Source organism: Grampus griseus (assembly GCF_964374135.1).
Source record: "Grampus griseus genome assembly, chromosome: 9".
In the NCBI taxonomy this organism is placed as follows: Eukaryota; Metazoa; Chordata; class Mammalia; order Artiodactyla; family Delphinidae; genus Grampus; species Grampus griseus.
The window spans coordinates 17,370,703-17,395,833 of NC_139003.1; the positions used below are offsets into that span (position 1 = coordinate 17,370,703).

Sequence of the window (25,131 nt, forward strand, 5' to 3'; positions counted from 1 at the left end):
TACATGCAGAAAAGAAAAAATAATTTTAGTAAAGAGATGGCTTGACTTTAAAGAGCATTATCATAAAAAGTGTAATGTAGGGCTTCCCTGGTGACGCAGTGGTTGAGAGTCCGTCTGCCGATGCAGGGGACACGGGTTCGTGCCCCGGTCCGGGAGGATCCCACATGCCGCGGAGCGGCTGGTCCCGTGAGCCATGGCCACTGAGCCTGCGCGTCCGGAGCCTGTGCTCCGCGACGGGAGAGGCCACAACAGTGAGAGGCCCGCGTACCGCAAAAAAAAAAAGTGTAATGTAGCTACAAAGAGAGAAAAAATTAGAATTTTCAGACCATGGCTTTAATTTAGCATTCCGAATAATACCCCTGGGGGAAAACCATCACTGTGGAAGGATTATTTGTTGAATTCCTGATAATATTGACCATATTCTAGATAAAATTTCAAGAGACTGACCACATATTTGTTTTTTTTAAAAAGTATTTATTTATTTATTTTTTACTAGTGAGGACGAAACCAGGCAAAGAAGTTTACAGAAAAGAAGTCCATATATAAAGAAAGAAATAGCAAAATATCTTTTGGTCATAATTTAGAAAGAAACTATAAAAAGGAGACAGTTTTCCCCAATTCCCCTCTTCCTCAGAAGAGCATAAGCACGGGCTCTCAGTTCCGTGATATCCTCAGCAAGCCTCGGATACGTCTGACAAGAGCTTGTATGAAACTATAGCGAGATCGAACTTTTGAATACAATCCTTCAATGTCCAGAAGTTTCTTTTGTAGTGATTCTCCAAAAGCACTGATGGCACCGGCCTGAAGCTACAGGTAACGCAGGTGACATTTCATTATTAAGTAGTCTCAAATATTTCTTTTATTCTATGTCTTCCTATTTTAAATACCTTTGAATTTTTGTCATGTGGTCCTTTCCCATGTGCCAAATTAACTCAACATTCACATTTTCCACCCTAGAATTTACTGGTATGATACTAATGTTTTTCCTTCTTTCCCTTGTTGTATAAATGCGTAAAACTTAAAATTTGCTTTAAATAGCAATAACTATTGATATACGGAGTTTCCAGATCATGATGCTTACCCTTACTGAACTCTTACTATGTTCTAGGCACTACCCTACGAGTCTTACACATGAAACCTCATTTAATTCTGACAAAATGCTTAGAGGTTGAATTATCATTCCCATTTCTGAGCTGAGGAAATGGAGGCTCAGAAGCTAAGTAAATTGTTCTGAGTCACGTACCTAATAGGTGGCTATGCTAGAATTCAAACCAGGTCTTTGGATGTAAACTTGAAAACTATTATCTTACTAATATACCAGGCTTTCCCTTTTTACTTTCAAAAAAAAAAAAGAGTATGAGAATAGAACGTTACCTGGTCTATATCATGTTGGCTCACTATAGTCAGCCCACTTCTAAAATCCAGATTGCTTTCCGAAGCGAAGGAATCTAGAGATAAAGACACAGTCAAACCAGCTCTGCAGGTGTGTGTCTACTACACAATGGAAGAACCCGATGACAATGAACCACAGCACCGTGAAAAGCATGGGTCTAGACTGAGAAATCTATTTCAGCTTTCAGTAAATGGAAGCCCCTAGGAAGCATTTCACTGTTCTAGGCCAGGGTTCTCAAGCTTTCCTTCTGTTTCTTGCCACCTAAGGGATCCAATACACGCTCATCAGTCACAGAAGGGCCCTCGAGCAACAAGAATCATGGCCTAGGCTGACCCATTTCCATTCTTCTGGAAAATTATTTGTGACCAGAGGACTCTGGACCTGGGTCAGCCATTAACTGCAAGAAGCTGAGAAGCAGCTGAAGGCAGCCTCTACAATGCTCTGTCCAATTTCCCATGGACAGAAGGGAAAATACAAAACATAGCTAGCTATGCCTAGTAACTAAGTAGCTCTTGATTACCTAGTCCACCCTGTTACTGTTCAGTAACCTGCACAGTAAAAAGCAGATTAAATGTAACTAGTTTTTTAAGGTGCTAAAATCTATAGGCATTTATGGTTCACTAATTTTCAGAATAAAGTTTACCTTGTAGCCTTCTGCTTTTAAATAAGGTCCTGGAGGCAAATAAGGAGTCTTGAGAATCCGTGGGTGTGCAATGTAACAAGTAGTACTCCAGATGGCGCCAGAGAATAAACAGGCAGGTCTCTGTGATAACTATAGAGGAGAGCTCAGATTAAAGGAAAACAATCTCATCACATGATTTTGCAAAACAGTTTCTGAGCAGGAGGGAAAAGAAGAGACTGCACCATTCAGTGATGTACCACAGCCTCAGTCTAATAAACTGGACGTAAGGTCTCTCCAGAAAGCAGCAAGATGTGCTGAGAGGAAGGAGGTGGAAACTGTGGGATGCTGGGCCAGCGTAGCCTTCAGTGTCCTTGTCTCCTGTCCGGACAGAAAGTGTCTGTGTATATTATGAGGATTACTAGTTACTCTAAAAGGTAAGAAAAATATTTTCAATTTAGAAATATATCACACATTTAACTAGAAAAAAACTAACAGTAATTATGTCCCTTTCCATGTGATTTTGATACCCAAGTAATGTGAAAATAAGTACACAGTTCCCACATTTGAAAATTCTCTTAAAGGTCACCCTTCAAGCCCCACTATGATCTCATTAAGGATACAAGAACAAAGGGAAAGCAGTTTAGCTCGATTGTTGATCAGCTTCACCAAACGGCGTCTTGCTAGAACATATTTCTGGGTAGTGGAGATTTTATCAACACCAGCAGGCATCACAGACTGACACAACTAAGAAAAAAAACAAACACAGTATTAAGAATGACATATATTGTAACAAAAATTTAATGAAAATCTATACACTATAAGTAGTCACTTGTGATACGTACTGTGAAAAACATTCAAATAAATTTAAACATCCTTGCAGACAAGAGTTAATTATCTAATTAGGAAGCTAGTAATTTTAAAAAACGAGAGCCAAAGAAGCAGTTGAATTCACAAATGAACGTTCATCTGCTGCTTTCTGAAAGTCCAGTCCCTGAAACAGACATTTCCAATCTGCTGAGGGGCCAACCAATCCTGAATTTCTTGTCAAATTAAAACAAAACAAAACAGTGGGATTTCCAAGCAGTAAGTGTCACAATGCCGTGTGGAGAATTTCTATAACAGCTGTCAGGTATCTTCTGAAGAAAATGTGAATTAGACTTGCAGAGCATAATAAATATATGATCATCAACCAGAACCTCCCCTGATCCCTTCTCCATCTGGCATACTTGCAAGCACAGTGGGTCAATTTAACGTGCAGACACTGGGTTTGGCAGCAGGTGTTCTACAGTGGGACTGGTGGAGTGCCACATGCTTTACCGTGATGCTGCAGCCCCTCCTGTGTGTACTAGCATCACCCATAAGCTGTGCACGATGGGGAAGGACTGCCGGGTGTAAACCACACAATTTCAGGGGTTACCTGAACCCAGTCAATAACACCTGCCTCAACCTGTACTTGCTAGCTGTGTGGCTTTGGATAAGTTAGTCTGTCTTTCAGTGCCTCAGCTTCCTCATCTGAGAAATGGGAGACACAACAATATCTGCCTAAGGTATTCAGGTAGAATATGTAGCTCATGGCTTGGCACATCATAAACTCTCAATAAATGTCCCCTAGAATTATAAGAATGGTAAAAGAGAGTAGGCTCTGACTACTCTTAAGAGTGACATGGTGTTTTTCAGAAAACCTGGTGTGAACCAGGAATGGCAAAATGGCTCAACATGCAGGCTGCCACAAAAGACACGAAGCTTCAGCACTGGCCAAGGGAAGCCTTATAGCTCAGCTGTGCCACATGGAAAGAAAGAGCAGGCCCAGTAACTCAGCATCTTTAGTTACAATAAGTGCCAGGGTATGATTCTGGATCATTGAGAAAAGGCAGTCAAGTCTGATACGCCATCTCATTTGTCTGAAAAATTCACTTAACAGATACTGAAAATGCTGAAGGAACAGAGACATCTTGCCTAAGGAGTCACTTCTAACTGAAAAAGCATCTGCACCTAAGTTTCTCAGCACAGATTTTTAGAGTATAAATTACCAAACTCTTTATGCAAAGGCCAGCTACCGAAATTTCTACTGAATAGCAGGTGGTTTTCTTGAACAGGTACAACTTCCTGTCACTCAGTCAAGAGTTTCTATGCTCATGAGGTGTGCTGCTTAGGTGAGGAGCTCTTCTTCAAGCCACACAGAGCTCTGAGTCATTGTAATTCCTTTCATCTCACTGCACGCATCATCTTTACCTACAAGTCTGACATCAGACCCCTGGTCCTTATCAGTAAAAACAATGGCTTCTCAAAAGTCTCCATCGCTTGGGACCTCCCTGGTGGTCCAGTGGTAAAGAATCTGCCTTACAATGCAGGGGGCGCAGGTTCCATCCCTGGTCAGGAAACCAGGATCCCACACGCCGCGGGGCAGCTGAGCCCGCACGCCAAAACTGCTGAGCTCGTGCGCCTCAACTGGGGAGCCTGCATGCCGCAAACTGCAGAGCCCAGGCGCTCTGGAGCCCACGAGCCACAACTAGAGAGAGAAGGCCTGCACGCCACAATGAGAGAGGCCCGCACACCACAACAAAGAGCCCGAGTGCCGCAACTAAGACCCGACGCAGCCAAAAATAAATAAAATAAATAATAAAATAACTCTTAAAAAAATAAAAGTATCTACCGCTCATTATAAGATTTATACCTCTTTTATCTCATCTGGGGGAAGTTGCTCCACGTTCTGTAGCTTGTTGACACTCCGTCGATGACTGTCATAATAGCTGAAGAAATCATTAGCGCTCTGTTTCAGCAGGTAGACAATAATGCCCAAACCAGGTAGGCGCCAGTATGGAACCACTGGAGCTTGGGTATCTAATAGAGTTGATAAAAAACAATGTTCTACTTATAGCCATCTTATATGAATCTCAAATGACCTGTTTTTTTAAAAAAAGGAAAGCCCAGGAATTTAAGGGCATGTAAACTATTATTAAAACCAATCCAAGACTACTTTTAAATACCACTGACAGTTCAAAGGAGTGGTTAGGAGCTACTGTAATGAGGTAGGTACATAAGGCTGGAGCCTTGAGACAATAAGGAGATCTGGCTGATGGACACTGAGACAGCTTACCCTTTACTGGGTGAAGACCTCTTTGAGAACTCTATAGAAGTTATAAACCTTTACACCTGTCTCTCCACCACCCCCCACCCCGTGCACACAAATACAGTTTACAGTTTCCTGACCCCAGGTGAATAACTCCTGCCTCGCCCTGCGGCTCTACTTATATGGACTCATTTCCAGTCTGCATCTTTCTGGTTGCTGAGTTCCCAGATCAAAGTTATTCTTCCAAAGAGACAAGGAGAACGCTAACAAATAGTTAAAAAATAGATAATTAAATTTAAAGTTTAGTAAGTCTTCTACCACAATAACTCCATTTGGATAGCAGAACAAAATGATCTGCCTTTTACTTGACGACTTTCTGATGAAGGTATAAAAGAAAAACGTGATGTTGGAAAAGCTGTTTGTAGAGGAAAGAAAAACAAGGCGAGCAATAATGTTCCTATTCTATTGATAGAGATGGTTTGTGTGGTGCAAGTAAAGCAATTTCCTCTTGTGACTGAGGGATTTCTTTGAGAAACACCTTGGTAATTTCAGGTTTAATTTGGAGATAATCTTTGTTTAATGGCCCCAACTGCCATGAACACTGAAGGAGAGATCTATATTTGCTTCCTTCACTGCCACCCCCTTGAACTTTGCTCCAAAGTCCAATCTCATAGACCTTCATGTGGAGGGGAAAAGAGAAAAGAGTCCCTTGTCAGTGGATTCTGCCACCAAAAAAATATCCTATACTCATCGGATTTGCCAATTCTCCTTCACCAGTCTCAGTGAAGATATGACAATCTTTATGATACAGGTCATCACAGAGAGCCTTCTTCTAGTGAAATTAGGTACGCCGGTCCCCAGACATTTGTGTGACCTCAACTTGGTAGGAAGCTATCCATAAATATGATGGTCTAATGCTGAGAGTATTCCAAATCACTTCAGGAGTTCTTATATACTAACTTGCTTAAGCCTAGAAAATATTAGAGCATTCAGAGGCACCAGACTTAGACATCAGATGAGGATGGCCCATGAGATATCTAACTACAGAAACAGATTCTGCAGAAAAAACCATGAAGTCAAAGAAGTGGAAGTGCTACAGAAAAGGGTCCCTTGATCACAAGTAATAGTAAATATACTAGAGGATAACAATAATACAAGAGCAATAATAAGAATAATAATAGCTAACACTGATGTCATGCCAAGCACCAGGCACTGTTCTAAAGCACTTTACACATATTAACACATTTAATCCTTACAATAATTCATCGGAGGGAGCTTGTTATTACTTCCACTTTATAGACAAGGAAACTGAGGCACAAAGAGATAAGTCATTTTTCTTAAGTCACTTGTAGCACTGGGATTTAAATCCAGGCAGTTCATCATCAGTCCGTGCTCTTAACCACTAGGTTAAACTATCTCTCTATAACTAAATATTCTAGAACCTACCAGATACCTACCCATTCATATGTCTAGAATTGGCAGAGAAGAATATGCTTATTAACCCTTAAAAAAGTCTGAAGAAAAATAAAGACCAATTTATAAGGTTTCATAAAGTTCATCTTTAAGTATTAAAGATCAAAAAACAACATGGTATGCAAAAGATTGGCTCAAAATGATAAGAAACTAATGAAATTTTAATAATTATTAGTGATATTAATGTTTTGAAGAATAAATGACAAAATTACAATTTTGTTTAAAAAATCTTATGCTCAGGTTAAATTTGTTTTAAAAAGTTAGATTCAAAGGGGAAGAAAAGGATTGCCCTCTTGAGGCAGTTAGAGGTCTGCATCAAGCTACAGACCTACAGGGATTAGTAAACAGATTCATGCTCATTTACAAACTCCCAGACAGAAAGGGGACACAGCAGGTTAAATGTCACTGCTGTGTGGTAGGAAAACCACTCTTCTGAATGAAAAGGGGGCTCTGAGTAGGATTCCCAGTCATCCCATGCCCCTCCAAGTGAAGAAGACCTCCTTTTTCCTATTTGCTGAGACTCCTGAACTAGCACTTTTCCCGCATGCCGGTGAGGCTGCACCTTTGTAGTCTAGCGATCTTCCTGGCAGCAAACTTTTTGAATATAGGAGAAAGCTAGAACTATGTAGAATTAATTTGCTTAACTAAGTCAAAGAAATTGTTTTATATATCCAGTTTGAATGATTTAAGCACTTTACTCCATAAAATATTACTATAAATCTTTATAGTTACTTCCTCAATTTATTTAAGACATACTCTCACCCAAGGCTACTCCAAATGAATCACTGAATGACAGGTATTTTTAAGTAAAGGTATCTTATTAGGTTTTAAGAACTTCTGTTTCCAAATATGTCAAACTAAGACCATACCAGACAACAGCCCACTCCCTGCTCATGGCAGAAAATAAAAAACCTAGACATAACACAAAAAATAACTACCTAAAGTTACCAAAGTAAACGGAAGCAGACAGACGCTGGTAGGGAGTGCAGGCGCACTGGGAAGAGGGCAGATGGAACCGGTACAACTCTAAGCTCGCAGCTCATGGCCTTCGGCCTGGGGCTAAGTACACCCAGCAGTAGCACAAGCAACACAATGCAGAAGCAGGAGTGCTGATGGAAAAAGCACAGTCATTAACGCCTGACAAACCAAAAAAACAGCAGCTGAGAAGCCGGGAAACCATGACCAGTGAAGAAAGTTTTAGGGGAATCCCAGGAGAGTAGAGAGGGGATCCTTATAGCTACCCACATCACTAACTGACCCCTGAACCATGCACGTAACACACTCAAAACATCTCAGCTAAAGGCAAAAGACATAAACTGACGCAGCATCTGTCACCCAAGAATCAGTGTTCACAGGTCAAAACAGCCAAGGTAATTAAGCCAAAACAAAAGAAAAACACCATACAGGGAAAAAATAATGGAATCTAGAACCTTCAAACCTTTGTAATGTTCAGTATACAATTTTAAATACCCAACATATAAACAACTAAGAAAATGGAACACATTCTCAAGAGACAAGAAAACCAAGCAAGTCTAACCCCTGATAAACCAGATGTTGGTAACTAATGAATGAGCGTTTTAAAGTAGCTATTATAACTGAGGGAAAACAAACAATGAAAACATAGTTAATCTCAGTAGAGAAAATAAAAATGAGATAAGAGAATCAAACAAAAATTCTAAAACTGAAAAATACAATTTCTGAAATAAAAATATTCACTGGATATATTTTGCCAAATAGAGCTTATTGAGGAAAGAATAAGTGAACTTGAAGATAAAGCAACTGAAGTGGTCAAAAAGCACAAACTTCCAGTTTTAAGATAAATAAGCACTAGGGATGTAATGTACCATGCAATAAATATAATTCACACTGCTCTATGTCATGCATAAAGGTTGTTAGGAGAGTAAAGCCTAAGGGTCCTCATCACAAGGAAAAAAATTTTTCCCCTTTTATTTTGTGTCTATATGAGATGATGGATGTTCACTAAACTTATTGTGATAACCATTTCATGATGCATGTAAGTCAGATCATTATGCTGTACACCTTAAACTTATACAGTGCTGTATGTCAATTATATCTCAATAAAACTGGAAGAAAAAAATTCCAGTCTTCCATTATCTGTAAATATAGTTGCTAACGTAAAATTTACATATTCATGATACCAAGATATAAACAAAAAATTACAAGGAGGAATGGTTGCAAAAAATAAATGATCTGCCCATTACATTTACCTTCAGGGCCTTGAAATCATGCTAACATACATAAACTGTAATGCAACTTTACATGAGATAGTAAATCAAATAATAAAAAAGTATAGCAGGGGCCTCCCTGGTGGCGCAGTGGTTGAGAGTCTGCCTGCCGATGCAGGGGACATGGGTTCATGCCCCGGTCCAGGAAGATCCCACATGCCGCGGAGCGGCTGGGCCCGTGAGCCATGGCCGCTGAGCCTGCGCATACGGAGCCTGTGCTCCACAACGGGAGAGGCTACAACAGTGGGAGGCCCGCGTACCGCAAAAAAAAGTATAGCAAATGTTCTCATCCTATTTCTTATAAATAAAGAGCATTACAAAAAAAAAACATAGTATCAAACCATCTAATATATGTTTGAAGAGAATGGGGCTGAAAATATTTGAAGAAAAAAAGAGTCAAATTCCCCAAAATTGATAAAACAAAGAAATGTATAGATGAAAAATTCTCAACAACACTAAACGGAATAAAAACAAAGATGCCCACACCAAGGCACGTTAACAGTCAAACTGTTTAAAGAGGAAGAGCACATCTCAAGTGCAGCAACAGAAAAACAACACTTTACATATAGAGGAACAATATTCCCATCAATGACTGACTTCTCATTATAAATCATGGAAGACAAAAGAAAGTGAAACCATATCTTTAAAGTACAGAAAGCACAAAACTACCAGCTCAGAATTCTATATCCAGCAGAATTATCCTGCAAGAATAAAGGCAAAATCAAGACATTTTCAATAAAAGAAAGTTAAGAGAATTCATCACTAACGGACCCGTACTTATGTAAGAAATTTTTCAGCCTGAAGGGAAATGACACCACATGGAAACTCTGATCATTGAGAAAGAATAAGGAGCATCAAATGTGTTTAATATCTAAATAAATGCAAAAGACTTTTTTTCTTTTTTACCCTTTTGTTCTTTACTTATAAAGCATTAAATTGTTTGAAATAAAAATTATTGTCTAAGGGAATTTATAGTGTATGTAGATGTAATACATGTAACAATTATAACATAAAAGAAGGGGGGAATGTGGGCCTATACAGTTGTAAGAGTTGTAAATTTTGAATGAAGTGGTACTATATTAACAATAAATAGGCTGTGAAAAACGATGGCAATTCCTAAAAAAAAAAAATACAAAGAAGTATAGGTAAAAACCCAATGGTAAAATTAAAATCAAATTCTATAAAACAGACTTTTTTTTAAAGCAGGTAAGGAAAAACAAAAAAACAGAGAAAGGAGGTAGAAAGCAATTAATAAGTAGAAAACAATTAAATGATAGACCCAAGTCCAATCATATCAATAATTATATTAAATATTAAAGGACTAAACACACCACTAAAAGCAGAGATAGTCAAAATGGATTAAAGAAAAAAAAGACTCAACTCTCTGCTGTGTACAAGAGATGCACTTTAAACAGAAAAACATGGATAGGATGAAAATAAATGGACAGAAAGAAATAAACCATGTAAACCATAAGCATAAGATATTTTGAAACAGAAGAACAAAGATAGAGGATTTAAACCACCTGATTTCAAGACTTACTGTTGATATAAAGCTATTGAAGAATAAGTATATAAAGACAGTGTGTATAAAGTATATAAAGACAGTGTGGTATTAAGAGAAAGAACAGACATACAGATTAATGGAACAGAATCGAGAGTCCAAAAATAAACCCAAATTTATGTGGTCAATTGATTTTTGAGAAAAGGTATCAAAGTAATCCAAACAGAAAAAGATAATGTTTTCAACAAATAGTACTAAAACTGGACACAGGCTCATCACTAGTCATCAAGGAAATGCAAATTAAAATCACAGTGAGATATCACAACACAACCACTAGAATGGCTGACAAACCAAGCATTGGCAAGCATGTGGATCAGCTAGAACTCTTATACATGGCTGGTAGGAATGCAAAATGACTGTACTTTGTAAAACAGAATGGCAGTATCTTATTTAGTTAAACATACCACAGAAGCCAGCAATTGCATTCTTAGGCATCTAATCAAAAGATATGAAAACATTATGTCCACATAAAGATTTATATCCAAATATTCATAGTGGCATTATTCACAATAGCTAAAAATCTGGAAATAACCCAAATGTCTATCAACTAGTGAAGAGATATATTATGGTATATTTTTAATATGGAATACCAGCCAGAAATAAAAAGGAACAAAATAGTAATACACACATGGATGGATTTCAAAAACACTGAGCTAAATGAAAGAAGTCGAAACACAAAAAACACTACATATTGTATGATTCCATTTATATAAAATTCTGGAAAAGGCAAAATAATAGAGACCTTGACCAGGGGTCAAAGGAAACAATCACATGCAAAGGGACAAGAAGAAACTTTTAAGGATGAGGGAATTATTCTATATTTTGGTTGTGGTAGTGGTTACACACTGCATAAAATTACAAAAAGCACTCAAACTGTACACCTAAGATGGGTATATTTTGTTGTATGTAAATAAAAAACCTCAATAAAAAAATATTTCTTAATCCCACTTGCTAGGACATTTTATAATGGAGTTAGACAAACAAGAGTTCTTGGCATAACATATTTTTTCATAATATTATTCCATTAAATAGATACTTTACGTGATTAAGCAATTTTCAGAGAAAATAAGATCCTGAAGACGATGAAAATGTGACAAAATGGTTCACAGAAATCTCAAACAAAAGATTTCTTGAGATCATCACCAGTCCATCACAATACAACCACCAAGATCCAAACGGGCTTTGGCTTTTGAATGTCCCATGGGACAAAAGCTTTAACCAATCCATAATCCGGCCTCATATTCCTAATCTTCCCTACTGGGTCACTAGGGAATCATAGGCTACATCAGTTTACTAACTATCGAAATTTTACTTTGCTATGTTACAGAAATTTGGAGCGAAATACAAAACCTAACTAAGACACTAAATTCAGCTTAACATGATTTAACATACAAACTATTTTCATACTTTTCACCTGGCTAGTTTACTCTCCAATCCTAGAGCCTTTTGGGTCTCACACGCTACATAAAACTATACTCTCCCCACACGGCTCTTCCAGATTCATCCTCAGAAAATCTTAAGTTTCTCTATTCTTTCCAGTTCTCCAGCTGCATCCACAGGTCTGACAAGAGTACCTCCTCATCACTCCTTCTTAAAGAAGTCGTTTTAAAAATTTCCCATTCATTACTCGTGGTTAAAAAAAAAAAAATTGCATCGTACTGGGGCCAACTAGAGCTTGTCATAATCCTGGCAACTTAATTCCTCAAATACAGAAAGCAAGAACTAGCTAGCTCACCTTGCCGGGGCCCATCTCTATTAATGGTTTCTGACAGGCTAGGGGTGAAGAGACACACAGCATGCTGAAAGGTAGGGGAACTCTGTAACATGAGTGACTGGCAATATTCCATGACATTGGCACAAATCTACAAAGGAAGAACAAGCAGTAACAAAAATATTAGCTCCCCAAATGCCTCATATCATGGAAATCCAGATTTGAAGGAGAACAAAGTTATAGATCAGTTTGTAAAATTACAACAAAGTTACAAATCAATTTGTAAAATTACCCACATCTATTATTTTTCTCAAATATCTCCAAAAACATAAAAAGCTTAAAGAATAGCTACACAACTCTCACTCCTCTTACCTGCTGCATAGCCAGTTCGATCTCATCTTTCTTGCTCACTCTATCCCCCTCCACATTATCATCTTGAAATTTAAACTGACGCAGTCTGTCGGAGCCACCAAAGCGACTTAGTAGTCCTAAGCACTGGCGCTAAGGAAAGAAAAGATACTTCCTTGTTCATATCTAGTTGTATATGTTTAAAGTTAGTGACCTATCTTTCTTGAGGGAGAAAAAAAAGAAAAACTCAGTGGGGAATGAAATCACTCTTTAAAGCATCTAATTTCTTACTTCCAACTGACTCAACTAAAGTTAGCAATATTAAAATTTACCTTTCTGCAAATGTATTTACTTGGCAGACAACTCATTAAAAGAATATTAATTCTTTTAGCAGTTAACGCCGACTAAAATCTAAGTGCTTGCCAAAGATTTTTTGTATCACACCAAATAATTCCTTAGTAGATTCCCATTAAATAAATACTAATCAATAAACAATGAGAAGCAAAATGAGATGGCAAACAGAAGCAGATTCGTGATAATTTTGTCTACTAAGGCTCAAATTTAAAGGCTCTAACTCCTGTGGCTGCTTCTGGGGACTTCAAAAAGGAGTTGGGAACACAGAAGAAACCTTGGCAGATAAATCGCAAAGCTCATTTGTTTGAAATGTTGGTACTTTTCACCTGAGAATATAATTGTTCCTAAGGTTCTCAGTGGGAAAGGACAAGCTTTGCAAAATTGGCAGTATGTCCAGAATCAGAGATGTGGGTTCCAATTACAGGTACATGACTTTTTGCTATATGTCCTGGGACAAGTTATTTAACTTCCTCAAGCCTCTGTGTTCATATTTCTAGAGTGATAATAGCAATTCCTACCTTATAAGATTATTGTTAGGATTACCTGAGACATTGAATTGTATTTAAAGTGCTTAGTACAGTGTTTTGCACATAGTAAGTGCACAATAAAAACACGTTTAAAACATTGGTATTACACATACACACATTCACCCCTACATATATACATCCATATATATTATATAATATCTAACTTAAACTGATGTTAGTTTAAATAATAAGTATGGATAAGGCAAAACATACTAAGGAGATTATAATGTAAATTTAATTTGTCAAAATACTCTTTTTAAATCTTAAAACTGGCTGTTTGCTATTCTTACAGACAAAAACAGATGCACTATCACATTTCCAGAGGCTACCTTATGAAAGATGCATCAAAAATATTTTTTTCTCCCCACCAATGAAAAAAGTTAGAAGGCTTAAAAAAACAAAACAAAACAGAGTATTTTGGCTTGGTTAGAGAGAGTACAAGCCTTTCTGGAGTGCTATTTGACAATGACTCAAAATGTACTACTTGTATACCCATGCACCCATTGATAACAATTATGCTGATGGCAGCATTTTTCTTTTGGAAACTTGAAAAACAGCTCATGAAAAGAGGACTGTTTAAGAAAATTACTGTATCAAAAATAATGGAATATAAATATAATTCTTCTGCAGCCAAAAAAAAGTGAAGGTGCTCAAATCAAAGCAGGCCAGGAGGCTCCCAGAAAGACTGCGAAAAAATATCTAATTGATAAGCTATCTACTCTGTTTGAACATATTGAAAAGAGATTACATAACTGGAGGAGAGTTTGGGAATAAATTAGAAATAAGTACATAAAACCAAGCAAATAAAAAAAAAGAAACAATTACTTACTCTAGGAAAAACAATGTTGTATAGAAAAGTAAAATATGGTCCATCCATGGCTTATTCATAAATGACATTTCATAGTAATAATAATATAACACTAAATATTAATCTAATCGAAATTATGATATGATTAGAGTTGGGGGTGGGGACACGTTACAAGAGAGGTACATATTGTATGACAGAAGAACAGGAGTAAAGAGATCTAAATTCTCATCCTTCTCGATGGAAGGTCAACAGATGACTCTTAAAATTGGAAAATCAAGTAGTAGTAACATAAGCATATTATTTAGAGATATGAAAGAATCAATTAAAACCATTGCTGGGTTTACCCAAATTCAGGGAGCAGAATGGGGAGGATCAGTGAGAGGACTGTTGTATTTTGTTACAAGTCTTATAGCTGCTCTTTAAAGAAGTAAAAAAAATTTTTTTAATTTAAAAAATAAAAAAGAAATAAGAAAGAATCAGTTACCTGGAATCTTCCAATATGTCCCTGTAGCTCCATTAGAGATCCTTCATTAACATCAACATCAAGTTCACTTAGTATACCTATAAAATTTGGAATGCTTTTAAATGTAGTGTTATAATCAAAAAATCAAAAACATTAAAAAACCAGGAATGGTAGTTTTACTATTTTATATTTATATATGTATAAATATATATATTTTTATATATATGCATAAATAGACACAGACTCTGCCATGAAGGAGGTTTGAGAAATACGACTTTACAAAGATTGTGTACCACCACACAATATGTTAAGTGTACCACACCACATATTCAGTCATATGCAAGCTAAATCTAGACTGAACCAGTAATTCAAAAAGGCACTTCAAAGTTTTTGAGAAAAATCGACTTTTTATTTATAAACATAAAAGTTAAAATTTTCTAAACTCAGCAGTAAATTACTTTCTCATGTAACAGTTCAGAATATAAAACACTAAAAATGAAATGCATATTTTTCTTTTATCTCGTCTATGTATTGTACCATTTGATTTTTTTTCTTTTCCCTTAGGCAAAGTACAGTTTACACATACACAAAAAAGTTGCCATTCAATTTCTCAGTTTGGACCCATTACGAAATCCCTAAAGCTGATCAACCTTTTATAGTACCATGGACTCCCTTTATTTCTATTGAGCCCTCCAAGCAAACCCATGGGTCATTCTCTCCACTGGTTTATTTCTTTGTTCTATGACTGTAGCCATGAGGAGAACCCAGCTGATCCTGTCCCAGCCACCCTAACTATCCATGTGTTTTCACGATCCCTTTAATCCATTTCTTACTTCCAAGCATACACTCCATAGCACATAACCTGGAACCTTATCCTTTGCTCCTTATAATGACAAGCCTTCCTCCTTTTACATTTCTCAGCCCATCAACCTCTACACAAACCTACAGAAAATACTCAAATCACTTGGCACATGCTGGCCTGTTACCTCACCTGCGCCTCGCTGCTCCACTAGCTCCTTTCCCTTTCCCACCTCCACCTCCACGGGGAGTAGGTTCCCGGAATCACTTTATTTAATTACTTTCTAAAATTTACCCTACCGCAGAGGATTTTTCTGCACTATCTAAAAATGTGTTCAGGTCTCCCTTGTACTCCAAAACAAAACAAAACCAAGTAAAACCCTGGTTAATATCAAATTCTTGAAATATTTTTTTCTCCATTTGTTGCTTGTGATTCTTATGCCCTCCTTTTCCATCTTAACCCCTTGAAAGCTGGAGTTTGCACTTAACACTACCGTGGAACTTTGGCTTTTTCCTGTTTGTCCTTAACCTTTCTGATCTCTGCAACCTGTGTTGCTGTTCCCCAGTTCTTTCATTCCTCCTGCACACCAACTGCTGCCTCTATTTTAAAAAACTAGCAATTCTCAGATTCTTTTTTCTTTTGGCAGCACCGAATGGCATGTGGAGCTTCCCCAATCAAGGATCGAACCCGTGTCCCCTGCAGGGAAAGCACAGTCTTAACCACTGGACCACCAGGGAAGTCCAGTTCTCAGATTCTTAAGACCTTTCTGCTACATGCCACCTGAGTGCTGTGGACCATATATATCATCCTCAACTCCAAAACACTTTACAGAATATCTGTGGGTCACAGATAAAAAATTAACCTGATGATAAGTAGTTGAGGAGGTACAACATATCTGGTACTGGGCTAAGCATTTAAGACAAAACCATGTAGTAAAATTACAGGATAATACAAAACCATAAGTAATCAAGGGCTGAACTGGGCAGAGTAGGGTTAAGAGGAGTATAAATTATTTTTTAAAGTTATTTTAAAAAATTAGGAGGGTATTTGGCATTATCTTTTAAAATTATTTTAAAGTGTGTGTGTGTGTATATATATACACACACGTATGTAATGGTATATATGTATGTGTGTATATATATATAAAAGTATATTTATATCTGACAAAGCACTGCCAGGAACTTACCAAGCCTACCAGCTCAAATATACAAAAATGTATATGTATACACACACACAAAGTTATTAAATGCCATACTGTTTGACATTTTTAAAAAGATCGGAAACAGTCAACGTGTCACAGGGGTCTGGGTAACCACCTCACAATTGGAAAACTATTCCACCAATTAAAGAGTCAGGTAGGAACTATACATGCCGATGAGAAAAAATCCCCAAAACATAATGTGGGGAAAAAATTACAGAGCAGTGTGTATGGTATTTCATTTGTGTAGGGAGGAAAAAATTTTTACACCACGAGCAGAGAAACTGCTAGAAAAACAAAGTATAAATTGGTAATTGGTTCCTTTTAGGAAGCAGGAATTGCTGGTCAGAGTGCTTTATTCTTTTATTTTGTTTGAATATACCATGAGCACGTTAAAATAAACTGTGCCTTTCTGAAGATAATTTTAATACAGTGACAGGGTTAAATGCTGCTATTAGTAAAATACAGAATATTTCAAGTATTTTTAAAAAGTAATGAAAGGGGACTTCCCTGGTGGCGCAGTGGTTGAGAGTCCGCCTGCCGATGCAGGGGACATGGGTTCGTGCCCCGGTCCGGGAAGATCCCACATGCCGCAGAGCGGCTGGGCCCGTGAGCCATGGCCGCTGAGCCTGTGCGTCCGGAGCCTGTGCTCCGCAACGGGAGAGGCCACAACAGTGAGAGGCCCGCGTACCACAAAAACAAAAACAAAGAAAAAGGAACGAAAGGAAAATTCATCAATAAAATCACCTTGCCAGAGGATATGATAAAAGGTAAATTCTCTCTGTACTAACTCAGGACTTCTGGATTAAGATGGCAGAATGAAGTAGTATCATAGAATGTCCCTTCTATAATCAACTACAAATAAATGAAATTCACCAAAAAGGGAAAGGGGCCAACTTACGCCATAAATACTAAAGCATGGTGGTGCTTAAGGAAAAAAAAAAGGGGGAGATGAAGAAAATTCCAGGGGAGTAAGTAGCATAATTCAACTCATGACCCTCATCCCACCCCTCAGAAGCAGTACAGACAAAAGAAGATAAGCCAACAAACTCTTGCAAATTCTCATGGAGACCCCACAATTTGCGAAGCAGCACATTCGGGTGATTAAGTAAATTAAGTAATTAGGAGAACTAGCAATTAGGAGAAACCAAGGTAAAAACCATTTGGAGAAGAACCACTACATAGCACTATGGGACCTTAGTAAAGGCAAGGGTGGCCTGTCTTGGTATCATCTCAGGACACTGGAATGAAGTGGGGAAATGAACATAATAAGCACACAGGACTAAGACACTCCAAGGCTGGGTGGAGTTGACCCTGGGATCTCCGAAGAATGAGCACAGTCTCTAAGTACCTTAATATGCACTGCACTCTGCCCTTCCAAACTCTCTCCTTCTCCCAACACAAAGGGCTCAGGTACTGAGGCATGCCCAGAGAGGAAAAAATATTGTGGGTGTTGGGGCAGAATCAGAAGTTGGCCTCAGACTTCTCCACAGCAATATAAAGATGGAGGTAGTATAGGCTAGTAGTTAAGCACACAGACTCAGAAGCCACAGTGCATGAAAAACCCTACAGTATTATTTGTGTGACTTTGGACAAGTTAACCTCTCTGTGCCTCAGTTTCCTCATTTGTAAAAAAAAATATGACATTATTATTAATAGTAGGCCATGCTTTCATTCAAGAATAAAGGCAACCTTTAGATGTCTGTAAACATTAGAGAGTTCAGGGAAGATTATATACTTTTTCTTAGGGGAGGGGACCTCAATACAAATTAAAAACACCAAGAGATAAATCAAAAGAAAGAACTCAGAAATGGTGAAGCTATAGGAGGAAAAAAAAGAATTGGTGTTTTTCTGTGAATCCATGTAAATATACAAGTAAAACTAAATAACTGAAGTTATTATGGTTACAAGACTGAATATAAATGATATTTACTTGTAAATATAATACAAGCAAACAACATGAGGGTGGAAAAAGAAGTGTAAAATAACTCATTACTTCATCTTTCACATCAGGAGTTAGTTGATTCTGTCTAAATTTTTTTTTTGCCATACGTGGGCCTCTCACTGTTGTGGCCTCTCCCGTTGCGGAGCACAGGCTCCGGACGCGCAGGCTCAGCGGCCATGGCTCACGGGCCCAGCCGCTCCGCGGCATGTGGGATCCTCCCGGACCGCGGCACGAACCCATGTCCCCTGCATTGGCAGGCGGACTCTCAACCACTGAGCCACCAGGGAAGCCCCCTGTCTAAAATTTGTAGTAAAAAAATATGTAGTAAAAAAAATGTTTTTAATGACAAAAATATCTTAGTAGTTTATCATAATCTTTTCTTCTTCTTAATCATAGTGATATTTTAAGAACTAATATCTCTTGTACACTTGTAGTAAAGAAACATTTGTCTGGAATTCATCAATGTCTTCAGTTTCTCTTCAATTAGTTTTTCATCTGTAAAGTTCACGTAAAATTAAATAGTTGTTCTCTAAAACTGAATGTAAAAGGTATCCCATTCTCGAAAAGTACCTCTGTATGTCTGTTTCTCTCCACCGCCCCTCCCCCCCACCAATACATACATATACATAGAGCAATGTTTGAAAAGCTACTTATCTATGTTAACATTTGATAATTTCTAGATAGTGGGATTTGAGTGTTAATTATTCTCTTGAACTTTTTGAATTTTTTATACTGACCATATATCACTTTTATAAACATATTACTTCAAATAAAGGCAGTTAAGGGGACTTCCCTGGTGGTCCAGTGGATAAAAATCCACCTTCTGACGCAAGGGACACAGCTTCAGTCCCTGGTCAGGGAACTAAGATCCCACATGCCGCGGGGCAACTAAGCCCACATGCCGCAGCAGAGGATCCCACGTACCGCAACAAAGATCCCGTGTGCCTCGACTAAGACCCGACGCAGCCAAAAATGAAATAAATAACTAAATAATTTTTTTTAAAAAAAGGCAGTTAACTCTGTTAGTTCCAATCTCAAATAAGTAATATATAGCTGCAAAGTAACAATAACCTCATTCTATTAAGTGTATGTCAGTCTGTAAAGCACTGGTAAAAATCCATTCAACATAATCAACTCACCAGGAAGTGCTGCTTTACTTATAATTCCTGTCAGCAGAGCCAATTCCTGCAAAGACCCAGCACTAACATCCTGACAGCGCAGGATTGCTTGTATGGTATCAGAATGAGAAATGAGAAACTGCAACACCTAAGACGAAGAAAAGGAGGGGAAATGGAAAAACAGAGGTGGAAGAGTAGAAAATTGTATTATAAATTTATATCCATCTGTTTAATAACATTGAAGCAACTAATTTAATGTAATGAAGAATATTAGATAAGCAGTTGTCTTTTGCATTTACGTAGTTTATTTCTTCAAGAAGCAAACATCTAACTAAATTTTATAAGAAAGCTAAAGATAAGGATTATTTCAAAGTTTAGAGATTAATACACTTAGAAGCTACTATAGAAGAGTATAATATAACTTGGAACTACTGTATGAAAACTATTATTTGACCCCTATTTTTTTAAATTTTTGTCTAAATGGAACTAGAACATGAATTTAAAATGAGTGTGTTCAAAAATGACTTACTGGGACTTCCCTGGTGACTCAGTAGTTAAGAATCCGCCTGCCAATGCAGGGGACACAAGTTCGAGCCCTGGTCCGGGAAGATCCCACATGCCGCAGAGCGACTAAGCCCGTGCACCACAACTACTAAGCCTGCGCTCTAGGGCCCACGAGCCACAAATACTGAGCCCACGTGCCACAACTGCTGAAGCCCATGAGCCTAGAGCCCGTGCTCTGCAACGAGAAGCCACTGCAATGAGAAGCCCACACACCGCAACAATGAAGAGTAGCCCCTGCTCGCCGCAACTAGAGAAAGCCTGCGCGCAGCAACGAAGACCCAATGCAGCCAAAAATAAATAAATAAATAAATTTATTTTTAAAAAATGACTTACTGAATTCAAGTTTGCTCTGTGAAAGTCTGACTAGTGTGACATGGGGACAATCACATAAAAGCTTTTGTCTAACTCTCCTTTTGATATGATGAAAATAAATGAGATACAAATCTTGACCTCTAAACTGTGCCCTTTCAGCTTAGCATTTTACAGTGTACCATCATAGAAGACTCCACTCATTTTCACATTCAAACATCTTCTTAACTAGATTATAGATTCCCTGAAGGCAGGGACTACACCACAACTGGCTGAACATTTGAATCTCTCAGGAACTGTGCCACTTTTATTTTTTAATACAAATTCCTGGCCTCAGAGTCCATCATTGTTGGACATGAAACTCAGTAATCTGTATTTTTTAAAGAACCTACTCAGGTAATTCCACTATGCTCAGTATAAGACTGGCCTTGTATCACAATGTCCCACTTCTTCTAAAAAACCTTAATCTCGAGAAAGTAGAAGACAAAGTTTTTGAGTGTTAAAGAACTGACTCAAAGGCTGCATATGAAAGGGGTAAAATGTCACTTAGACTAACGCAATATAAAATCAGGTAGCACACTAGAAACAGCAGCATTCTATCTTGGGAAAGTATGCCTGAAGACTGATGGCAGGGAAAGCAGATAAAATCACCATAAATTATTAGGATGTGTCCTAATTCCTGAGGGTATCATAATAATAGAGCAACACAATAAAAAACTGCAGATTCTTAGTGATAAGCCTAATTAATCAGTAAAAGGTTAAATTGCATATTGCATTATTAGTCTAAGAAACAAACATATTTTTGAAGATTTCACTGAAAAGCAATGAAAATAAAACTAATTTATGGTGTTTGAAGGAAAAATATTTTATTAGAAACTCACTTATTTAAATTACTCATTCTTTAAACATCACAACTAAATGTGGCACCATCATTTATCTTTTGTATTTTCTGCAAGGTCTAATAAAGGAACAGCATTCTCTAATAAATACCTGGTTAAATTACATTTTAGAAGCCAGCTTATTTCTATCACAATAACTGCTTCCTTTTGCAGAACAACAAATTTAGATCTCTTGCCTTCTATCTCACTATTCTATTAATTAGCTGTGGTGTTTCATTCAAACAAGAGTACAAAAACAGACCGATAAAGTTCGGAGCAAAGTGCAAGGGGTCTATTTTCAATACCCAGCTCTGCCACAAACAGAACGGTTCAGGTAAATTCACGTTAAGCGTTCTATGCCTAGGGCTTCTGCATTTGTAAAATAAAGATTTTGCACTTGATGATTTCTACACTAAGGATTCCTCTTACCTGCCCTGCTGCCTGCAAGTGCTGGGCCATACTAGACGTGAGGATGACCTGGCACAAGCGGAGAGCTGGAAGCAGAATCTGGCGGTATCGGTCCACTGGAGTAGGGATGAACACTGGGGCATCTCTCAGGCCAAACATGCTTGATTTGCATCCAGTGAACAAGGAGAGAGCAGCAGCCCAACAGTTAAAACAGTCCCCGACCATCTCCACGGCAAACAATCACAGGTGGCTAATTAAGATGTGAAGCTACTAATGAGGACTCTGTATCCCAGAGGTACAGTTAGTGGAAAAATCTGAATTTTTAAAAATCTTCGTAAAGAATAATTACATAAATTTGAAAAGACAGTGCTGAAATTCCCCAAACATACTTATTCTACTCTAAATATTCCCTTGGGCCACAGAGACTATGTGTGAGAAACAGACAGAAACAAAAGTTACTCTCCCCAAATTTCCCTCTTGTACACACAAAGCCAAAAATGAATCTACATTGTCCATTATATAAAATAAAACAAGATTTTAAAAATTAAAATGAGATTGTAAAATCACTTAACCTTTAAGATGAGGTCTCAGAACACTATTAATAAACTATTATTTATTGTAAATATTTCTATTTAAATTTTTGAACAAAAAAAATGGTTGCCTGTTGAAGAGAAGAGAATGAAAGCAGAATATGGAAATAAAAAGAAATAACAGAAAGGCTTTCCAAAGACAGGCAATAATAATGTGCCATGAACTGAGGAATACAATTTACTCAATCCTCTTCACCTAAGGTGACTCTTGTGTTAAAACCTTAGAAAGTTATACTAAAAAAATTTTCTTTTCTAGAAGTAAAATATTTCTATAGTTAAGCCTGAAAAACTCAAACATACAATTTGGCAATGGATCTTTTGAGGAAAATTACTCAAACTGACCTAAATTGTTATTTAACAGTAGGAGGGTATGCTATAGGCCCTAACAATGCTGCAGCCATGTAGACAAAAAAGAAAAAATTCATATTCAAACTCAACTGAGAAATCTGCTAGAAAGTTTGAAACTTAAAATAATTTCACTTGAAGCTTTCAAATTAGCAAGCAGTTGGTAAAATGTTAAAATGAGAAAAATATAAAATACTATTCAAGTCATCAAGAAAAGAAAATCCACAACAAATTATAATTTCATTACAATACTTTAAAAGACCAGTATAACTGAAAACATGTACTTCTACTAAACAGAACAATAAAGTTGGGAAGAAAAACGTCTAACAAAATGCTCTCCCATTTCCCTCTTAGGTTACTGCTCTAAAATGGAAAGCACTAGGTACCTACCCACTTTTACCCTTATTAGCAACTTTCATTTATTAGTTAATGGCAGGGGTATATGACCAAACAAAACCATCAAGATGAGAGTACTGCTCCAACAGAATTATAAACGGCAAAATTATGTTTGAAATTTTTTTTTTCCCTTAATAATCCTTTACTGGTAACTTTAAAAAAAGCGGCAGGGGGTGGGGATGGTGGTGTGATGAATTGGGCAATTGGGATTGACATGTATAAAACAGATGACTAATAAGAACCTGCTGTATAAAAAAATGAATAAAATTAAATTTTAAATAAAAACCATTAAAAAAAATAAATAAATTGATATGGATGCTTACCCCTGTGGGTCCATTTCTGGGCGCATGTCATAGACTTGGCATTGTGCCAGCCTCACAATCACCCCAGACCTCAGCAGCTCTAAAGCGCCCTGTTGTATCTTGGCCACTCTTGTGAGAAATGCCTAAGAAGTTATGAAACAAAAATCATCAGTACAGAGATCAGAGCCAAGCGTCTCACATTAAAATGAGACTTTCTCATAGCACATTTCTGATCTGTAATCACTGGTGAAGAGAAATTCTGAGCTAGCTAGGAAGGGGCATATTATACCACCTTAACCATAGGATTTTTATGAGGAGTAAATGGCACAGCGTATCTGAAGTGCTACATACGCCTTGCAAGGATTAAGCATTCAACTAAATCATCATGTGGGCTTATGGAGGGCAGGGAAGATTGTTTTGCTCACAGCTGTATCTCTACTACCTAGTGCCATACCTGGCATGTAACAGATATTTAATAAATACTTGTTGAATAAATGAATGAAGGAAGGAAAACAGAATTAATGAAGAATCTAAGACTTTAGTGCTTCTCTTATTGTGACATTTGTGGTATTTTTAAGCAGGAGGAAACAGAAATTAAAACAGATTTGGAGGAAAGGAAATGAATTATATACACTGTACTGAAAAATCCTGTGTTTAAAGTAGAACCAGCACATCTACATTGGAATTTCAACAGGCAACTAACAGTCTGATTTTTGTTGCGGAAGGACATTTTTGCTCACTCTTCTCCTCATAGACCACTGGGTGTCATGTGGCTTTGCCACCACCAGCAATCGAAGTGAGTAAGCAGCAGTCTCAGTACCCAACTAACCCTCTCAGGATCATTTCAACTCAACTTTGGCATGCTCAGAAGATACAGTTCTAGCACATGTGCCCAAATTTAAAACTCCTTAGAAATGATTACAGTTTGTATGATAGAAACATGCAAAATGTAGGCCACGTTAATTTTCTTAAATATATCCTTAACCTCAAGAGGAAGTGACCTGTTGATCTAACTTCAAGTGAATATAAAGCCTTACCATTTTGGATTCGTATGTATAAAGGGCTTTTAAAAGGGGAGGCTGTGGAGTGAGTAAGCTCTGCAAAGTACGGTCATCTTCTACCAAGCTGTCCACAAGCACCTTCAAATAGCCACTGTTAGAAAGATACAGAAGCCACTGCTGCTGCTTATCTACGGAGACAATCCGATCAAGTAGAGCCAGTGCCAGCATCTGACGGAAGAACACATCAAAATCCAAAATGTGGAGATGGCTACCAAAATCAACAACAGTAACTCCCTTTATCTGGAAATGTTTAAAAGTTTTCTTACAAGGAGAATGGTTGCCTACAATACAATTCTCTCTCTTTTTTTTTTTGAGAAAAATGTATGTATGTATCCAGAATCTTGATTTATTAATAAAAGAAAAAATTTCAGGGTAAAGTTATATTTCTGAAACAAAACCTAACACATTAAAATAATGGCATTAAATATATTTTAGCAAAATCTAAACATTACTTGCTGGAGGAAAGGGATTCTTAAAAATAGTTTTTTCCCCCCCTAATTGTAAAGTTTCACATGCTCCTTGTAGAAAACAGAAAACTTATACAGAAAATACATTATCTGAGAAACAAAGATTACTTTGTTCTATGTCTTCCCAAATATTTTTTAACATAATTGAGAGCGTACTACATGATTCAAATGCTAT

The 25,131-nt window shown here is 37.4% G+C and overlaps 1 protein-coding gene across 1 annotated transcript in view; it reads right to left on the minus strand.

Moving 5' to 3' along the window:
* Positions 1–471: 471 nt before the first annotated feature.
* The window catches only part of NUP205 (nucleoporin 205), a gene marked incomplete at its 5' end in the record, with an annotated part of 80,416 nt that continues 55,756 nt past the window's right edge, over positions 472–25,131 (minus strand). Inside the window, 12 exons of the mRNA XM_082661435.1 lie at positions 472–807; positions 1,375–1,448; positions 2,037–2,165; positions 2,636–2,759; positions 4,690–4,856; positions 12,101–12,227; positions 12,449–12,577; positions 14,598–14,674; positions 19,658–19,784; positions 21,817–21,955; positions 23,450–23,571; positions 24,466–24,657. Of these exons, the coding sequence (XP_082517561.1) occupies positions 655–807; positions 1,375–1,448; positions 2,037–2,165; positions 2,636–2,759; positions 4,690–4,856; positions 12,101–12,227; positions 12,449–12,577; positions 14,598–14,674; positions 19,658–19,784; positions 21,817–21,955; positions 23,450–23,571; positions 24,466–24,657 (1,560 nt within the window). The 3' untranslated portion in view covers positions 472–654. The remainder of the gene's footprint in view (positions 808–1,374; positions 1,449–2,036; positions 2,166–2,635; positions 2,760–4,689; positions 4,857–12,100; positions 12,228–12,448; positions 12,578–14,597; positions 14,675–19,657; positions 19,785–21,816; positions 21,956–23,449; positions 23,572–24,465; positions 24,658–25,131) is intronic.